This window comes from Mchenga conophoros, linkage group LG19, assembly GCF_057382185.1.
Source record: "Mchenga conophoros isolate Kocher_MC1m ecotype Shallow Benthic linkage group LG19, M_conophoros_male_GT1.1, whole genome shotgun sequence".
Classification (NCBI taxonomy): domain Eukaryota; kingdom Metazoa; phylum Chordata; class Actinopteri; order Cichliformes; family Cichlidae; genus Mchenga; species Mchenga conophoros.
Window position 1 is genome coordinate 1405567 of NC_140544.1, and position 20308 is coordinate 1425874.

Below are 20308 nucleotides of genomic sequence, written 5' to 3' on the forward strand. Positions count from 1 at the left end.
TTTTTATTTTATGTAATGATTTCATAATCAGACTTCCTTAGGTATGTGATCACTCGCGTTCATTTAGTTTATCAGCATGATTAAACTAAATCTGAGTCTAAAGTAGAACCCATTAAATACCGGTGTGGATGTGCATCATTTTGCATCACCTTCAGAGAGGAGCCCTGTGCTTGTATGTGGTGTCTCAGTGTGCTTCTGCTGAGTTATGTGACATGCTTTGTATGTTGCTTTGTGCTACTTTGTAATGTAGCAGTACAGTTTTAAAGTTTTGAGGTGATGTGCATTTATGGGGCAGTAAAACAAGTAAAAATGGTGTTTCCGTTAATTCACTGATACAATAAAGTGCTGTCACGGGTGTCATTTTCCGTGTAATTGGTAATGTTATTTTGATTTAATTAACATGTCTGCACTAGTATTACCTTACTTATAATGATATGGACTCAACCAGTTAACCTAACATTAGACTGTGGGAGGAAACTCCAAAGGCTCCAGCTGATGTTGACCGTCCTGTGCTAACCACAATACTTCAGTGCCCCTTCACTCCTCTTCCTCTCAACCACCTCCACCCCCAGCATGGTGTGTGTGAAAACATTAGCAGGACTGTTTAATGCTTATGCTGCGATGTACAAAACTATTAGGAGGCGGTGCACAGGCGGACCCCCCACAAGGTTCAAAAAGCCTTAGGCTGGCCCCGATGTTTTAATGTGTTATTCTGATTGAAGTGTGGGATTACATGTCACTCGTAAGCAGCATAATCCCAGCTAATCTGGGATTCCTTTTCACTCTGCACCTTGGAAACAACATCAGAGAGATAGGGCTACTAACATGGATATACAAAAGGCTGTGTTTTTGTAAGGTTAATTTGACAAAGGATGCATCTGCTGGTACTTTTTCACATTTTGCAGTCGCTTCTGTTAGCGGCCCATTCCTGTCCATCCTTATGTTCCTGCCATGATGGGAAAAGTGGAATAGCAGAACTCAGGTTAAGTGAGGCTCAGATTTCATTTCTGTGTTTCTATGTGTATGTAATCTGTTTCTCAATGATCACTGCTCATTTTGTTAGTATGTGGCATCACATTGCAGTACTCTTGTGACAACCGAGTATCAGTAGTGCCAATAGTATAAGTGCTGAACAGCAGTGCTGTTTTATAACATTAGATACTGGCAGTGTTGGGAAGGTTACTTTTAAAATGTATTCCACCACAGATTACAGATTACATGCCCCAAAATGTATTTTGTAACGTATTCCGTAACGGGTACAGCAGTCCATTCTCCCTGCAGCACGGACTACACTGCTCATCAGGCTACATGCTTTAGGGCGATGCCTGTAACACTCTGCCTATTGCCTTCATATTAAATCATTCTGTGAATAATGAATAATTTTTTAAAATATTTCTTTACGTCATTATGAAGGCTGCAAGTAGAGGTGACATGGGCTGCGAGATTGAAACACAGACATGAGAGCCTCTTAATGCGTGTTTTGTTTGGGTTTCCACCGGCATGGAAACCAAAAATATGGAGTTCATAGCCTTATGAAACAGGAAAAGACCGCCGTGTAATCCATTCATTTCAACAAAGTAACTGCATTTTAAATACCACCTTTTTAAACGGTAACTGTAACAGAATACAGTTACTCATATCTTGTATTTTAAATATGTAACGGCGGTACATGTATTCCATTACTCTCCAACACTGCTCATGCCTGATGTGAAAACAAAAACGCAGCACAAACAGAAAGAGAATCGTGACATCTAGAAAAGACTGAGAAGTTCACACCAGGGGACAAGGTGTTCATCAGAAACTACTCCTATGGTCCGAAGTGGATTCCAGCAGTCACTGTGAGATCATTGACTGGCCTTGATGATCTCTCCCTCGATGGTCTTACATCGTTGCAATCAAATCGGGTCAAACTGTGAAGCAACGTGTGGGTCAGGCGAGAGCAAGAGTTGCAGACACTGTTCCTAGTGCACCGGACAGGGAGGTGGAGCCATTACATGACATGGAAGCCATTCCTGAGTGCTGCTTGCCATCAGGGGTGGGCACCACGCCACAACCATCATCGGAGCCCCAGGAGCTACCATATGCTCCGGAGACTCCGGCTCTTGTAGACTCCTCAGTGGCACCAGTGTTGCAACGTTCCCAGAGAGAGAGACGTCCACCAGAGACTCTAATGGACTTTGTTAGATAGAATGAGATCTTCCAGGAATAGAGCAAACAATGCAGTCTGATCTCACAGGAAGGACGTATCGTCCTAGTTAGCATTAAAAAAAGAAACATATGTACAGTTGTATGGTTACCATAGTTATGTGTTAATTCCTTGTTAAGCATTTTTTAGTATAAGCATTTGTTTGTAGACAAGTAGGAGTAGTTGACTTAAGGGCGGAGGAGATGTGATATTGTAACGAAGCATTTGCTTATATAAATATATGTATACGTGTATGGGTATGCATAACAGTTATTATTTCCAGGTACAGGCATTGTTAGTTCATGTTTATTGCTCTGGAAAAGCACACGGAGTGGGATGGGTGTGAGAAAGGGCATTTTGTGTTGTTATACCAGCAAGGCCAGGAGAGGTGGTATTGGTGCTGTGTTAAGTAAATGTCATGTAAGAAGACAGAAGAGCGTCATGTACATGATGAACATGGCGCCTGTGTTCGGCTTGGCCGCTGTTCGTGCTCCGTGTTTTTGTCGACTGCTTCAGTATATTGTTTTTTATCTTGTCATCTCATCTGTGATATATCATGAAGGTCTTGACTTTTAAAGCTTTGAATTGTGATGCCCCTGCTTACATTTCTGATCTTTTAGAACCCCACGCTCCCTCTCGCAGCCTGAGATCTTCTAATCAAAGGCTGTTGGTAGTCCCTCGAACATATTTTAAAACCAGAGGTGATAGATCTTTTAGAGCGGTGGCCCCCAGGTTGTGGGATGCTCTCCCATCATTACGTTGCCTTGATTGTATTTATTCTTTTAAAAAGCAGCTTAAGACTCATTTATTTAGATTGGCTTTTAATTAGATTTGTGCTGTGTGTTTTATTATTAATGTATTTTATGTATTTCTGTGAAGCACTTTGTGGTTTTTATCCTGTGAAAAGTGCTATATAAATAAATTGATTTGATTTGATGTAGGAAGTAGACGGACACTGTGATGTTGTGAACATGTGACTACAAAAGGTTCAGTAAACGAGAAGCAACTATGTTCCCCGTGTGTGGCTCAGTGATTCCATTTTTGTTTGGTGAAGATGCAACACCCACAGAAAGCCTTCTTCACCTGCACAAATAGATGTCATTGGTTAAGGCAGACCTTCCCAAAGTGTGGGGCCCGCCCCCCAGGGGGGTTGCAGAGCCACTGCAGGGGGGGCGCGGTATGAAAAGGGGAAAAAAAAATGCTTGGACACTGCTAGCATGGGGCACCTACAGAAACGCAAAGCAGGAGATGAAGCATCGCTGAATATGTTTCCAAACCAACTTCATTCTAAGCCAAAGACTTTTATTGCAGTTCAAGTTGTTCAAGTCCAATGAACAGCTTGAAATGGTACAAAGGTAAGTGGTGAACTGCCAGAGGTTAAAAAAAGCTAAGGTTACCCCAAACTGAAATATAACATACATTTCAGAATAATAAAAAAAGGTCTTTTTTAGGGAACACAACGTGATTTAACAGTTTAAAGCTGTTCTGCAGCAAAGGAGGCTGATCAGCCTTGGAAGCTGGTGCTACTAATTCCTACAGGTGTTCCAACCTTTCTGGATTACTTACAGCCCCGTCTGTCTGCATAAAGCAGTGTTGGACACACTGTGGTACCCTCGTCAGCATCAGCTGAACAGTACTGTACTGCAGAAAGCAGTGTGTTGGTACAAACAGGGTGAGAAAAAGGCAATTAACAATGGAAGAGAGACGGACCATCATAACTCTTATAAATGTAGGTCTGTCCTACAGAGAGACTGCAAAGAAAGTCAAGGTGTCAGTGAGTCCAGTTTCCTTCTGCACTATGAAACAAACTGTGACAGGAAGAGTCTGACAGACCCAGAGACACGACTGAATCAGGTCATGTGATGGCGGCTCACAGGACAACAGCTTCAAGCAGCTTAACAGTGCTCGTAGTAAGAAAGTCTGTTTCAGCTGTGAAGAGAAGACTTCAAGCTGCAGGTTTGACAGGATGAGTTGCAGCGAGAAAGCCAGGCAAGACAAAGAGGCTTGTCTGTGCCATGAAACACCAACACTGGACTGCTGAAGACTGGAAGAAGGTATTATGGACCGATGGATCAAATGTGAAATCTTCAGTCGTCGAGTAGGTGAAAGGATGGATCCACAGTGTGTGTCATCACCTGTCAAACATGGAGGAGGAAGTGTGATGGTCTGGGGCTGATTTGGTGCTGCATGAAGTTGCTCAGTTGCTCAGGGGTTCATCCTAAAACAAGATAATCCTTTAGGACAGTTTGAACTGTTTTCCAAAAACTGGTGCCCAAAACAATCATTCATCGTAATGCGCCATTATATGTATTACTAACAAGAGTAGAGAAGGTGCCATCAGGCGTCTTTGTCTTATACCAATCAAACTTTTAGAGGTTCCAGGAGACAGCTTAACTGAACTGTCTAATAGAAGATTAATGTTATTGCTGATATGTCTCCCTTTACGAATCCAAATTGTTCTTCATCAATTATTTTGTGGCCTTTTTCAGTCTCTTTGCAAAGATTATAGGCAAATGTTTCTGCATCATTATTTAGTAAACTAATTGGCTTCCAGTTATTCAGTTTTGTAATATGTATAATCACTCTTTGTTGTGATGATGTTGGAAGTTCCTTGTTTATCAGTTGATTCTTGAAACATAGCAAGCAGAAAAGGAGCCGTGATGAATGTTTTGTAAACTTCTCCTGTTAATCTGTCATTGCCTGGTGATTTGTTGTCCTAGGGTTTCTTATGGAATCGGTTATTTCAGGCAGGCCTTCGTGTTGCATGTTTCTTTAAATTCCTTGTGAGTTTACCTGTTATTATGTTGTAATTTCCCTAAGAAATGTTCTGCACTGGGTGTTTGTTACATCAAGAATACATCTTTTGATAAAACTGGGCAACATAGGAAGATAAGTAAGGGTTATCATTGAGAGTGTTAATATTTTCCTTTTAAAATAGCGACACCTGCTGATCATTTTGCACCAAAAGAACAACAAATATCATTTCCCCATCGATTTCTCCAAAATAAAGCATCTTCTGAACATGCACGGGTTTCCTGAATAATATTCAACAGTCAGCACTTTTTTATTGGCAATAAGAAACGGAGCCTTTCTTTTTAGCAGATTCCTGATACGTCTGGTATTAATTGAGAACACTGAAACTGACATAAAGATAATAAAACTTAATAAAACTGTAATGATTAACGGTAAGCCGATCGGTTCTTCACATAGCAGAAATCTCATGACGGCTGCATATTGTTATCGAAGTAACATTATCAATAATTGCTAATATGTAAAGAAAAACGAACCTTTGAGTTGGAAGCCTTGATAAATATGGAATATATCACAGAGCAGGATGTCACCAATGACAGTAACAAGCCTCATGTATACCAAATGGCGTAGGGAGGTTGTTGTTTTTAACTGATTTTGCTTATACTTAGTGGTATATTTTACATATTTGTTACGTGTAACCCATTTTATGGTATATTCTGAAAGTATTTCCTAAAAAGGAACACATGTTAAACAAATTAATTTGAAAAAGTTGCATTTAAAATAGTAAAATAAGTAAAATAAGTGCAGCAGATCAATTACTATATAATGAAATCAGTTATTATTCCAGTCAACTGTTTACGAATAGTGTTCTTTTATACTGATTGTCCTTGATTTATAGAATATACCATTAATATTTTAGGTCTTTAGTTCTTTGCCATCAGTAAAGGCTCTTGCTTCGTATGCCTTCTTGCTCATTTGCCCAGCTTTCTCCCCCCCTGGCCAAAGTCGACTCTGAGCCTCATTGTCACCTGTTAGCAATTCTTCTTCAGATATTCACTCTCTTGAACATCTGTGAACATCTGTGAAATCCCTTGCAGTTCTAGAGATGATCACACATTAACAATAGTTCTTTTTCCTAACTTGCCACATCTACTGCACCTGCCAGGCTGTTGTGTTAGCATCAGGAACAACTCTACTTCAGTCTGGCTTTTGGTGTTCTCAGTAGTGAATTGCAATACTCTGGAGTTCAGTTATCCTTTTCTTTATTTCATTACTTTAGTATTTCAAGCTTTCATTTTCTTTCTTCAGTTTCACTGTGTGACATAGTTGCTTGCATCCTGTGTGAGTCCCGCAGAGGTTTGAGTTCAACTGCAGTTTTATCTTGTGGGTTTAAGCTTAATGCTAGCTTGCTAAATTAGTCTGATTGCTAGAAGTCAAAGAATATCTGCTCAACTTTCTTAATTGCATGCATTGTGCTGTTTTATCAGAGAAGCCTGATCGCAAGAGCACAACAAGCACAGCTCGTGGTTTTGTGTGCTTGTGTTTTAAATCTTTGGCTTCAATACTTGTTTTTATATACTAGGACTATGACTTGCTATATTTAGCAGCAGTCGTAGGAAGTAATGAAGTACAAATACTTTAATACTTTATTTATATCACGTCAAATCACAATAACAATCACGCAAAGCACTTTATATTGTAGGGTAAAAGTCCTACAATAATAAAGACAAAACCCCAACAATTAGATTGAAAAATGAGGAAACTCTCCCTTTCAACAATAAGAAAGCTGTGGGAGAACCAGGCTCAGGGAGGGGCGGGGCCATCTGCTATGACCTGTTGGGATGAGGGGAAGAAGACATACTGTGGAGAGCCAGAGATGAATAATAACTTATGATTAAATTCAAATTGGTGTATAAACACATAATGAGTGAAAAAAGTGAGTGAGGAAGAAACAGCGCATCATTGGAAGATGGCAGTAGCCTAGGGCTATTGCAGCATAACTAAAGGAGGATTCAGGGTCATCTGTTCTGGCTCTGACTATGTACAAAAAGGAACGTTTTAAGCCTAATCTGTGTGTCTCCTGAATTCAAGCTTTTAGAGATATAAATAGTCTGTTAGGAGATTTTTCCATTGCTTTATTGTTATAAAGTTTTTTTACTTACAGTTTACGAGGATGACCTTCTTGGTGATATTTAGAGGTGTAAATGGAACAAAAGTGTATTAACCTTGCAATTGCATAATTAAGTCACCTAAGATACATGTGAGAGATGATCCATAATTTGAATTTAAAAGTGTCTAACTGGGGTGCAGTGCCAAATGGCATGCAAGTAAGTATCAGGGGTGTTTTGAGAGTAGAATGTAAATTTGTTTAATTCAGTAAATCGTACTTTGTGTAATCTGTCACCTGTGCAGTGTGCCATGAGTTGTAAGTTTGTGTTTTTGATGCAGTTGAAAGTGTTATTGCAGATTTGAGTCCAGAAGTCAGCATTGCTGTTGATTAAAAGGTCTTGTGACTGGGAGAGACGGAGAAAACAAAGACTTATTAGGAGCGGACCTAACTTTAAGTCTGTTACATTGTTACTAATTTCATAGCCACAGGGCTAAAAAGTTTAACTAGATCAGTGTTGCATCATTCTGTGATGGCTAGTGTGGTGTGGCAGGCAGAATAGGACCCAAATGCAAGACTCAAAAACAAAGGAATAAACCAAGGGAGGCAGCTTTATTGCTGAATCAAGATCTCCAAAAAAGAACTAAGAAAACTAGAAACTAGAAACACGGAACTCAAAACTAGGAAACTAAGCCAGAAGCAGAGAACTAGGACTTACCAGGAGCAAGAAGGGGACCACACAGCAATGTGAGGTATAATGACACGACAATGGACAGAGGAAAACCCAGGCCTTAAATACACCAGGGAATAATGAGAGAATGGGAAACAGGAGGGAAACACAGCTGGGACTAATCTGACATAATAAGATGGGGAGGAAGCAAAACTGAAAACACTGAAGACAGGACATGAGACTGTCAAAGTAAAACAGGAAACATAAGACAGGCACAAAGACACGGACTTCACAAGGAGACACGACTGACAGGGGAGACACAGGAGATGAATGAACACAGAGACAAGGGTGACTCGACATGAAGCGAGGAACACAGGAAAGGCACCGGGAAAACATGGAGATAGAGACTATACACTGAGGGAGAGAGAAGTACGATCACGAAGAACCTAAGACAAAAGATAATCAAAACCATGAATAACAATAATCAAAGAACAGTAAACCAAAAACACAAACACTGGGACACCGATCCAGTGCCGTGACAGAAAGCACTTAAATAGAAAAAGCATAGAAAAACGTGCTTGAATGAATAGGTGTGAATGGATGAATGAGTGCTATGAGTGCTTTGAGTAGAAAAGAGCTATATAAGAACCAGTCCATTACCTCTATTCCACCTCGCTCTCATTCACACTTGCACTTGACTTGCTTTTTGTCGTGCTTCTTCCTGTGCACACCTCCACCTCTCAAGCCTTAACTTGTTCCCTACTGTCACTACAGATCATGTTTTATCTGCCTGTTTGTATACGATTTATTCATTCAGACTTTACTCCTGTTTTTAACTCATCAGGTTGGTCCAGTGCAGTGACCCTGGAATCACAGCTGTTCCCATTAGTGTCCCAGCTGACACGGTCAAACTTCGTCTAGAAAAGACGCCGATCTCCAAGGTGTCCAGGGCAGCCTTCTACAACCTGTCAGAGCTGCGGTTCTTATGGCTAACTTATAACTTAATAACTCTGATCCACCCAAGCAGCTTTGTCAACCTGAAAGCCCTGCGAGAGCTCCGTCTTGATGGGAACCTCCTAACATCCTTTCCCTGGGAGGGACTCAGAGACATGCCCCGTCTCCAGACTCTGGGTCTACATAACAATCGTTTGTCCAGTCTTCCAGCCCATGCTGCTCTCTTCCTTCCTAACATCACATATCTGGATCTGTCCAGCAACAGGTTGGTCCAATTTCACAAAATCTTCAACAGATTTGCTCAAGTTTTCAGTTCTCTTTTCCTTTTCTATCAATAGGTTGACTATATTACCAGCTGAGCTGCTGGATCTTTGGTTTCCTCTTCCAGGACAAAGTGAAGGGCAAGTGGAAAGAAGAATTTTGGGTACAGTATGTTTTGGAGCAATAGTAAGACATAATCTTTTATTGTACAGTTGATATCTATTAGTTGTGGTCATCATTAAGTCAAAAAAGTGAGTGAAATGCACATTAAGGGATAGTTTTACTAACGCGTGGTGCCAGTGAAAGGATAGACTGCCCACAACAAATGTACTTTTACTTCAATTATATTTTTCTGCAACATAGTGCCTTAAAAATTCAAAGAAATTCTGGATGGCCATAAAGTTTTTATTATCTTGTCATAATCTAGTTAATTTTCCATCTAGTATATTTCTTTAATAATTTTTTTTCTGTTTTTTTATTTTATTTAATTCTGACAATTCGACTGAAAGAAGCAGTAGCAGTACCCAGGTTTTTAATTTGACTCCCTTTACAACAACAGAGGTTATGAGGGCTAAAAGAACTTAATCCTTGAAAACCAGCTCTCCTAAAACTAGCAGCTGAAACTATAATTGGACCACTGTGTCACATTTTCAACCTACTTGGTTACAAATAAAGTTCTTTCGGATTGCAAATCTGCCATTGTTGCTCCTCTATTAAAAGAAAAGTGAACCTAGTATTTTAAATAATTATAGATGGATCTCTAAACTCTCAGTTCTGGTAAAGTGCTTGAATCTCGGGTCAGTAATAAGGTTAAAGATTTTCTGGCCATTAATGCCATCTTGTCTCCTTTTAGTCAGGTTTCCATAAAAAATCACAGTACTGCTGCTGTTGCTGTACTGCTACTGCGCAAGGTCATAAATGATATAACCGAAACTCTTGATAAGAAGCAGTGTTGTTTATTTGATACTGGCTTATCAACCATTGTTTTTTCTCAACCAGCACTTGAGTGGTTTGCAAATGATCTCACAGGCAGTTGTACAGATAGAGGAGTCATTCAAGTATTGTAAGTAAAAAAGAGCGTCCCATTATTATTCAATATTTATAAAACTACTCTTGGAAACATCTTGTTGAAAACATGAAAGTTAAAATCACAGATCTATGGATCTTCTGCAATTTGTAGTCCACAGAACACCGACTGAATTGGGAAGCATGCAGATTTCTGGCAATAAATGCTTGGAATAAATTACAGTCAGAACAACATCAAACTTACTCTTGTAACATACTACATGTGGTAGTACAACCTGTTCTTAAAAAAAGTAGCCTTGACCAAAATGACCCTGCAAACTATAGGCCGATTTCCAAACTTCCTTTTTTGGCTAAAATTCTAGAGAAAATTGTGCTTTTGCAACTACAGGCCTATCTAGATGTGAATAGCATCACTGATAAATTCCAGTCTGGGTTCAAACACGTCATAGTATGGAAACGGAATTGTTGAGAGTCTTCAATGACCTTTTAATTGCTGATTCAGGGCGCTCAGCGGTTTTAGTTTTATTTGATTTGTCCTCAGCGTTTGATTTAGTGGACCACAATATCCTTTTAACGAGGCTAGAGCACATGGTAGGCATTAAGGGTAGTGCTCTTAGTTGGTTACCTTTCTGAAGTTGGACGTACCTTTCTGAAAGGTCCGTCGCTGCTACGATGGGAAGTTACTCTTCCTCTGTTGCCCCCTTTTCCTGTGGTGTGCCCCAAGGGTCTGTGTTGGGCCCTATGTTGTTTTCTTTGTATTTGTTACCTCTAGGTCGCATCCAGTGTTGGGGAGTAACGGAATACATGTACCGCCGTTACGTATTTAAAATACAAAATATGAGTAACTGTATTCCGTTACAGTTACCGTTTAAAAAGGTGGTATTCAGAATACAGTTACTTTGTTGAAATAAATGGATTACACTGCGGTACTTTCCTGTTTCATATTGTCGCGGGTCAGGACTGTTTGGGTTTTGTTTGACAGCTACGTTCTGTTGATCCAGGCGGCAGCGTTACGGTTGCCATGGTTACAGGGCAACGCTCTCTCTCTCTCTCTCTGCGACTGTGTGTTTCCTGGGTGAGAGAGCGCCTTTTCGTTGTTGTTGTTGTGCTAAGCTAACAGGCAGAATGCTACAAGCATAGCTCTAAAGAATGTAGCATCATGTTCAGTGTAGTCCGTGCTGCAGGGAGAATGGACTGCCATACACGTTATGTGTCTGTGAGCGCGAGGAGGGAGAAAAAGGGGAGTGGAAAGGTACGAGTTGTCATCGAGGAAAAACGGGAGCTGGAAGCATGTAAATATAATAATAACCACTGCAGCCAAGAAGAGTGCCTGACGAGCCCAGCTGTAAGTAAGCTATTAAGACTCGACTGTACACCGTGTTCGTGTTTTCCTCCGAAAACAATAAGTTCCGTTGGAGCAGCCTTTCAACGCCTCGCTCTGTCTCTCGCCAGAAAAGTTGACCCACACAACAAAGTAAAGCTATTTTTCGGCTACGAGCCGACAGGGACCCCGCCGTATTAGTCAGAGGTCCCTTTACTACAGTTCGGAGTCACAGAGCTTCAGTAATAGTAATAAATCACACAGCAATAGTACATTCACGTTGTTGTAAAAATCATGATAATATATTAAGTAATCCAAAGTATTCAGAATACGTTACTGTCATTGAGTAACAGAACGGAATACGTTACAGAATACATTTTGGGGCATGTATTCTGTAATCTGTAATGGAATACATTTTAAAAGTAACCTTCCCAACACTGGTCGCATCTTTGAAAAATATCAAATTTCCTTTCACTGTTACGCAGATGATATTCATATTTACTTTCATCTGACTGAGGATGTCTTACCGTCACTACACTGATTTTTGATTGTAAGAGAGAAGTTAAGGATTGCTTATTGAGTAACGCACTCATTTTAAATGAAAAGAAAATGGAAATTGTTTTTTTCGACAGCCATATTCCTAGGGGCCAACTAACAGGCTCACTTGGGCTGTTTGCTACCTTTCTTTCTGACACTGCAAGCGACCTGGGTGTTCTCTTAGACAGTTCTTTTAAACTCGATAAACAAGTCTCCGCTGTAGTTAAATCTGGCTTTTACCAATTACACCAAATTGCCAAGGCCAAGCCTTACATGCCCTGTAAGGATCTTGAGAAACGTATCTATGCCTTTATTACCTCTAGATTAAACTACTGTAACTCTCTCTATTTTGGCCTCCAATCTACCCTTCTCCGCAGGCTGCAGCTTGTTCAAAATGCGGCGGCACGCCTCTTAACTGGAACTGGCAGGTTTGACTGGCAGGTTTGATTGATCACCCCTATCCTCGCTGACCTGCATTGGCTTCCCATCAAATACCGTATTGATTTTAAAATACTATTACTTACCTTTAAAATTATAAATAACATTGCTCCCAGCTATCTTGTTGAACTTCTCAGCTTGTACACTCCTAGTAGAGCATTGAGATCAACGGGCCAATTGCCCTTAGTACAACCTAGGGCACGGCTGAAGACCAGGTTTCCCTTGATCTCAGTAGGACTAACCTGGTTAAATGAAGGTTAAATAAACAATAACAAATGACATTAAATGTGAATAAGTTAAACTGTCTTGGATACCCAGGTCTCCATGACAATCCCTGGTTGTGTGACTGCCAGATCTCCATGCTGATGTCTTTGTCCATGACCCTGGGGAGTACTGTAGTTCTTATGGACCAGTTGCTGATGTGCAGTAAGTCTCTGAGTCAGTCAGAGTTGCTGCAGACCCAAGCTGAGCTGTCCCGCTGTATGAGGCCTTCAGTCCAGCCTGCGGCCACCAGGGTAATTTCCCCAATGGGCAGCAATGTAATCCTACGTTGTGACGCCACTGGCTACCCAACGCCAACACTGACTTGGATTAAAACTTCAACCTACACAAGTAAGCTGGCTCGGGTGTCAAGTAATGTCACTAACATTTGAGAATTAGTTGAGTCATGCTGTGATTTGTTTTTCTGTACAGATTGTTGCCAACAAGACAACCTTGACAACTCTGAACAGCTGCCTAGGATTTTGGAGAGTTGTAAGTGCAGGTGCTTTGTCGCTTCTAATAAACATTTTTATTTCATACAGTGATTCAGATTGTCTTACTACTTAAAGTACTGTATCTGTATTTGCGTCCATAACGGAGAAGGTATTTAAAGTATTTAGAACTGAAGTGCAGTGAACACTTCAGTTTCTGTAGGTAGGCTGTTTCATTGTTCTGACCAGTTTTTAAGATAAGATAAGATAAGATAAGATAACCTTTATTAGTCCCACACGTGGGAAATTTGTTTTGTCACAGCAGGAAGTGGACAGTGCAAAAGTTATGAGGCAAAAATTAGAATACAATAAGAATAAATACAGTACACAACTGTACAGAATAGAATAAAATAAAATACTATATACAGTAGAATAAAATAAAATAAATATACAATAAGATAAAAATAGAATACAAATACAAATACTATATACAACTGAGTAAAAATACAACGATGACAGAAAGGATTATTGCACTTAGTATTATTGCATATGTATGGATGTGTGTGCTTGATCAGTTAAAGTCTTTATTATGGAGTCTGACAGCAGTGGGGAGGAAAGACCCTTATCCCTTGGTTCCCTAACTCCATGGTTGCAATAGTTTTGAACAACTGACAGTTAATACCGGAGTCAGAGGACATTAATGCATGTGAGACTCAGCACTGCGATGCACTAAATTTAAAGATTGGGAATTTTAAGTGGATCATTACTGATGAATTTAAAATGTCAATATTATGGCCTTTATTACTTTTTTATTTATTCACTGCAGAAAGTAATCTTGTACACTACTTTACTACAGCACTGGAAATATTATGATTACTACCACTAATAATTAATATCAAAAGTAATAGTAGAAGTAGCAATGGAGTTTACTCTGCAGCATCACCTGATATGCAGATCAGTTAACTCATAAAAGCCAAAGTCCCTGTTTTAATAGGAAGACGTGCACAATGTACATTATTATCATAAAGCTGAGAGCAGAGCTGTCATAGTCTGACTCAGAGTTTCTGTGTTTGGACTTTTTAAATTCATATTTGTCAAATATTTGAACCTACGTAGTTTTTGGCTCTCCTCATAGTTGTAATGAGTAGTAGATATCATGATGAATTTAGTCAAAAAACATGTTACAAGATGTTACTAGCCTGTTAGCCTGACCCCAGATGAAAGCCATGAAAGCACTCCCTGTCTCATAACATAGACATCCAAAAACTCACTGACACTGACAAACAGATAAAGTTTTTGAAATACTTTAAACACTGTGACGTCGGACCCCAACACTTGCACACACACACCGTGGGTGTGGTGACCAGAGATGGGCAGTAACGCGTTACAGTAACGCGTTACTGTAATCCGATTACTTTTTCAAGTAACAAGTAAAGTAAGGGATTACTATTGCAAAATCGGTAATTAGATTACAGTTACTTTCCCGTAGGAACGCTGCGTTACTGCGTTACTAAAACCGTGATTTCTTTGCGAGAATGTCTCATGACAGTGACGTAAGCGAGTGCGACGTTCGTGACAACAGCTGTGTGCAGATCAACAATGGATAACATATCGAGTGTGGGAGAGAGTATGAGCGTGCAGCGTTTAAAGTGTGGAAGTACTGACCTTACTTTGAGTTTGATTCCATAAAAAGTGACAAAAACATTAGTGTCCGCTGTGCGTGGGAAGAAAACTTCTTTTTACAGCGAAAAAACCCTAAACTTCCAACAAGCACCGAGTAGCTACGACGTAATGGGAAACTCACAGAGAAACTCGCGGATTCTTCCACTGACCGCGGCACACCTGCACCAGGGTAAACCTCCGCCTACCCCACTCCTGCTTTACAGGTGAAAATAGAGCAGCAGGACCGCTGAGTCTTTGACTTTATTTATGTTCTGCTGTGTTTTACTTGCATCTATTTGAAAGACTGAGTGTAAACACAAAAAATATTTTATTTTATGTGCTGGAATGTGCAGAAAATAGGTTTAAATGTTAAACTAATTTCTTCCAGTCAGTGAATGTTGCAGATAATAAAATGTTTGCTTGATGCATAAAGTTAAAAGATTAAAACTAATAAAACAAGTTTTAAAAAGAGACTTTTCCATCTGATTACATTTTGTATGATGATTATGCAGAAAAAGTAGAATTGGGCTGAAAGATCTATCGCTTTATCACCTCTTCAGGTTGTAAATCGTGTTTTTAAAAAGTAACTAAGTAACTAAGTAATTAATTACTTTTGAAAATAAGTAATCAGTAAAGTAACAGGATTACTTTTTTGGGGGAAGTAATCAGTAATTAGTTACTGATTAGTTTTTTCAAGTAACTTGACCAACACTGATTATGTCTGGACATGTAAGTGTTGTTTTTTTCTTTGTTTGTTAGCTTAGTGCATCAGTCTACATCCTTTGAAAAAGCAAATGAAAAAGCTAAAAAAGTCCAAACACAGATTATCAGTCTTTGGTCTCAGGTGCGCTGTGTTTAGTTTTGCTTCTCTCGTCTTGCTTTCCTGATGAGTTTCAGCTGTGTTTCCAGATGTTTCCTCTCTGCCCCAATCACCTTTCCGACTGGCCCGAGGGTGTGCCTCAAAGTCTCCTCTGTCTCCCGACTCCTATTTCTAACCTCTTTTTCTTGACTTCAATAAAAACATCACTGAGGTCAAGGAAATGCGGGTAGGAGAATTGGACTGGAGCATGGATCAGCCTGACACTAGTATCTCCTTAGTGTGAAAAGTACTGTTTAATTTAATCTGTGGACTCCCAGGGCCAGATGTTCAGGCTGTGTTTCTTGAACATCACAAGAACTAGAGGAAGGACAACTTACTCTGTCTGCATGGGGTTGTTATATAGTTTCTCCCCTTCTCCCTCCTCCCTCTCTTTCTCCCTCCAGTCATTGTTGATATGCAGTCAACCAATGTCCAGCCTCTCTCTCTCTCTCTGAGTTTTCACCTACTTTAACTAAGGAGGAGGTTACTTCATTAAAATCACATCATTTCATTTTCTCCTTTTCTATGTTGTACTTTCACACGATTTATCAGTAACTCCATCACATATGAATATAGTTTTCATGTTTCATGCAGTTTATGCTATTTTACCTCAGCAGGATTTATCATAAGTTCAGTCACATGACTACCATAACTCTTTGACAGCTAACGACTTCAACGAATGTTGGAGGCAGAAGTAAGTTCAGGGCTTTTTACTTCGTTGTTAGTCCAATGGTTGACATCTTTTCCCCCATAAAACTAAAAACAGACATAAAGTAAATATTACAAAATGTCCTTAACTTATACTTCTAGGTTATAAACTATAAAATAAACAATAAAATACTATACGACAGCATAACAAGCAAGCTACAAACAAAATAACTGTACCATAGTAACAACAGCGGTTCAGTAGTGATCACAATACAACTTAGTGAGTTTGGCTCCTTTGATGAGAAACATAGCGGATGGAACAAACTTGTTTCTAAACAAATCTCTGTGACAGAGATGTGACAAATTGACTCAGGATAATTAATATTATATAGAAACACAATGAAATGTACAATGAGTACAGTTATGCATTACCAATAGTAGTGATTGAAATAATCTCCCGTTCGAGATGATCTTCATGTTGTGTAAGAACATGGATGGATGATTATTTGGTGGCGATGGGTTTCTGCTACAGCAAAGCATTTTTAATAATATGAAAAATTCCTATTTTCTAAAGCTAAAGTTGGATCAGATTCACAGGATCGGGCTCTGTTGTAACCCTCGGAGGCACTTGCAAGAGAATATTCACTAGAAATGAGCTGAGCTATGTGGCTATTGTGAGCCGGATTGACTGCATCAGAAGTACAGGAGACTTTGGCCACACAGACATAATATTTTCTTACTCACCACTCATCCATCACAGAAGCACAAGTGCAAGCACCCAGAACAGGACTTCCATTGAGAGAGCTACAGATGGAATGCACAATGAAAACAGCCCAGAGGTGCATGAGAAAATAATTTTGAACATGAGATGGGCCAAATTTTAATCAAGTGAAACTTTTGATTTTATAAGCTCATTCCTAAAGTTTTTAACTACATCTTGTTTTAATGTGTAACTCCAAAGTTTCTTTGGGTCTCTGGTTTGTTAGGGACTCAGGAGTACCCAGGCCTGTAAGACTTCCTTTGTAAGGTACTCTTTTAAGTTAAAAGCAAAAAGCTAAATGTAGGGTGCCGAGAGCTAAGATTGTACAACTCTCTCTGTTCCAGTTATGCAGGAATCTCCGCGGGTGGGGGTCCGCTGGTCGATTATCAGCCTGAACGGGTTATCATACAAGGATGCTGGTGAATATCGCTGCCAAGCCCGGAACATGGCAGGAATTTCTGAAGCCCTGATTAAACTGAAAGTCATGGGAATCACAAAACTACCCCATCTTCCAAAGAAGTCCAGAAAGATTTCCTCCAAATCCCCATCAAAGTACAGGAAACCATACCAGATCTCAGCTATCACCAACGTCCCCTCAGTGAAGGATAATCAGATACTATCAAGTATCACACCATTTTCCAGTAACCAGGCCAAGAAACCTCAAAGCCTCGTGACTTTTTTGGAGCACGTCAGAAAATACTAAATGAAATCAGCAGATGCAAAGAGACAGGAACATGATATAGATCTAGTCTGTGGCTACCTGACCATTGTAATTTGATTTACTGTTGCTGAAGTTTCTCAGTGTTTGTTACAGAGCGGAGGTCATGGCGGTGGGAAAATAAAGGAAATAAACGTTTGTTAAAGCTCTAGTGTTGCAGCAGTTAATGTGAATTACTCGCTAAATAAAAACATAAGACAAAAATGTGCGTGTTGTTTCTGTGATGCAGTCTGCATGTTTGTGAAAAAAAGTTTTATTCAGTTCAAATTTCAAAATGTGCCTGTTTGTGTTCTTGGCAATAAATCTTATACAGGTGAAAAGCCCGTTTATTCCCTTTAAATGGTGCCACATTTATAAGGAAAATGCATTTGTGAGTTGAGCAGCAGAGTTAAGTTTGTGGGATGCACCCATCAAAAACTTCACAAAGCTTCCCTGCAGTGTCAAACACCTTATTCTGCTATTGACTCTTGTTTTGAGCTTTTGGTACCCCAGGCGCTGACAACCAGGTGCCTGATTTGTACCAGATTAGCAGCATATGTGAGCATGGACCCTGCTGCAGTGGTCAGTTTTGTCTTCTCCAAGCAAGACATCTTTGACTGAAAACGCTAGGGCCCATGTCATGGGGCGAATTCAACCTGGCATGCTTCAAAACCAAGATGCAGCATGATGGGGCATGCCAGAGAAGGGCTGGAAAGTGGGCTCCCACCATGTTTTCTTTACCCTGTCAGCACTTAGGAACCATAGGCAGTCTTCTACAGAGTCGCAGTCAAAGTTTGCAGGACAATATGGCCAATGGGTCTCTACCCAGAGAACTTGGAGAAGACTGCATACAGCCAATCTCCGGTCTCATAGGGCTGCCAGGAGGCCCTGACTGCTCTTCACAGTCAGGCCTGTTTGTGCTGGTGTCGGCAACAAATGCATTAGAACCTGAACATGTGGAAGAAGACAGAGAGAACTCTATGTTGACTTCTAGCGTCAAAAACCTTGAGACAGGCTTTTGTGTTTTTTACCAAAGTATCTCTATGTTTTGCTGTAAAATGCAGCACAGGTTTCCTTTGAACACGAGTCAGGCGACAGACTTGTAGCCATCAGTTTAGCTGTTCTCATCATCAGAAACCATGTTGTCATTTTGGCAGTATGCTTATTATTGTATTGATGACTGGCAATCATGGCGTCAGCCTGTACCTGTACAGTGCATCAACAGCCACCCACTGAAGCATTTTAATCTAATCTCTCTCAGCCTTCTTCACTCATGCAGCTCCATATCACACCTTTTACTTCACTGTCTGCACTATAAGCTCATTGTGATAATCCTGGTGAGGGTCATGGTAAAACATGCTGTACCTGAGCCCAACAGATTTATGTCTGTGAAAAGTAAGACACACAAAAGGTTCATGGCGTCTCATAAACGTCATGAAAGAATCATGACTTTAGACGGTGATTAAAATTTTGAGTGACAGTGATTGTTGTCTCTTATGCAGATCCTATGCACAGTTCAAGGATAAGGGAGCCATTACATTTACGACTGTCTTATCTGTATGATATAACAGGGCCAATAAATCCACAAAATGCTCACTGTCACATGAGCTGTTTGTTAAACGTTTTTTTACACTTTAACTACAGTAGAAACAAAACTTACTACATAACGTCCTGGTGTCAACACCTTCTATAAAACACTTACATAAATATAATAAGTACATGCTTTCACAAAGATCACAAGTGCTCACTGAAGTCACCTATGGGAGGTTTTGGAAGGTCATGAAATACATAATCAAAAGACCAGAGAAAGTAGAGACTTTCTTTACTTAAGTAGAAACACAGGTTAAAAACTCGTCCAGTAAAAGTTGCAGTAATGAAGCAACTTTTTTTTACTGCCCAGTATAAAACTACACGGTACTTTCATGCAACATTTGAATAAGATAAAGTTTAGCAGGATGTTTCACAATATGAAATCCAATAATGACATCGCATGTAAGCTTTAAATTAGCGGTTTATCAAACATCACTTTAAATCGAACCGCTCTTCTTCCTCTCCGGTCCTGTCTTTATCTTTCTCCTGATCTCTGAGTGAAGTTAACTCTCTTAAAGTGATAGAAACACTAAATAGAAAACTCAGTTCATACTCCCTCCTCTTCTATAGAGGTAGCTATAGAAGACGGACACCTGCTCTCCTTCCGACCCACTTCAACCCCTGAGTATAAACACTATGGATGATACTGTTGAACCTAAAATAACTAGCCTGCTTTCAACATGTAAGAAGCAGAAAGTACGGATATTTGTGTAAAGATGGAGGGAGTAAAAGTAAAGTTGCTAGAAAAATAAATACTCAAGTAAAGCACAGATACCTGAAATTTCTACTTAAGTACAGCAAATACAGCAAGTATTTGTAAGTTTTTACTTTCCAAAAGACACATTGGTTGAGGCTATTCAGCCTACCAGATTTGTGTGTGTGTGTGTGTGTGAATGGACAACTGCCCACTTCAAAATGTCTATCTACTACCACTATAAACTATAGTACTATATACTACAAACTATAACAAACAAACGTAACACTTACTGTAGTTCCAGTGCACACTTTGTACTGGGTATTTCTCTGGGTGTGTTCCTAATATTAGGAATTTGTGCATGAACACCCTTACATATCCTAGACTTAGCTGTAGTTGATTTCAATGAAAATTCTACACCGTGATTAGTTTTCCAGTCAAAACATCATCTGTGTG

At 39.8% G+C, this 20308-nt stretch overlaps 1 protein-coding gene across 2 annotated transcripts; it reads left to right on the forward strand.

Annotated features, from left to right (window-relative positions):
- Positions 1-788: 788 nt before the first annotated feature.
- On the forward strand, positions 789-18119 carry lrit3b (leucine-rich repeat, immunoglobulin-like and transmembrane domains 3b). Of its 2 annotated transcripts, none has more exons than XM_085256180.1 (6): positions 789-982; positions 8558-8932; positions 9006-9091; positions 12569-12862; positions 12944-13003; positions 17216-18119. In XM_085256180.1, the coding sequence occupies exons 1-6, from the start codon at positions 873-875 to the stop codon at positions 17572-17574; spliced, it is 1284 nt and encodes a 427-aa protein (XP_085112306.1). In that variant the 5' UTR covers positions 789-872; the 3' UTR covers positions 17575-18119. The 2 variants fall into 2 exon arrangements, with proteins under 2 accessions (XP_085112306.1, XP_085112307.1); XM_085256181.1 differs by lacking the exon at positions 789-982 and adding an exon at positions 4094-4283 and having other exon boundaries at positions 17216-18104.
- Positions 18120-20308: the final 2189 nt, after the last annotated feature.

Bases quoted from the DNA above. Each gene is read 5' to 3' on its own strand.
- lrit3b (XM_085256180.1), top strand. From the start codon at position 873: ATGCATCTGCTGGTACTTTTTCACATTTTGCAGTCGCTTCTGTTAGCG. The intron at 983-8,557 runs GTTAAGTGAGGC...TTAACTCATCAG, and splicing joins AGTGGAATAGCAGAACTCAG to GTTGGTCCAGTGCAGTGACC. The intron at 13,004-17,215 runs GTAAGTGCAGGT...TCTCTGTTCCAG, and splicing joins GCCTAGGATTTTGGAGAGTT to TTATGCAGGAATCTCCGCGG.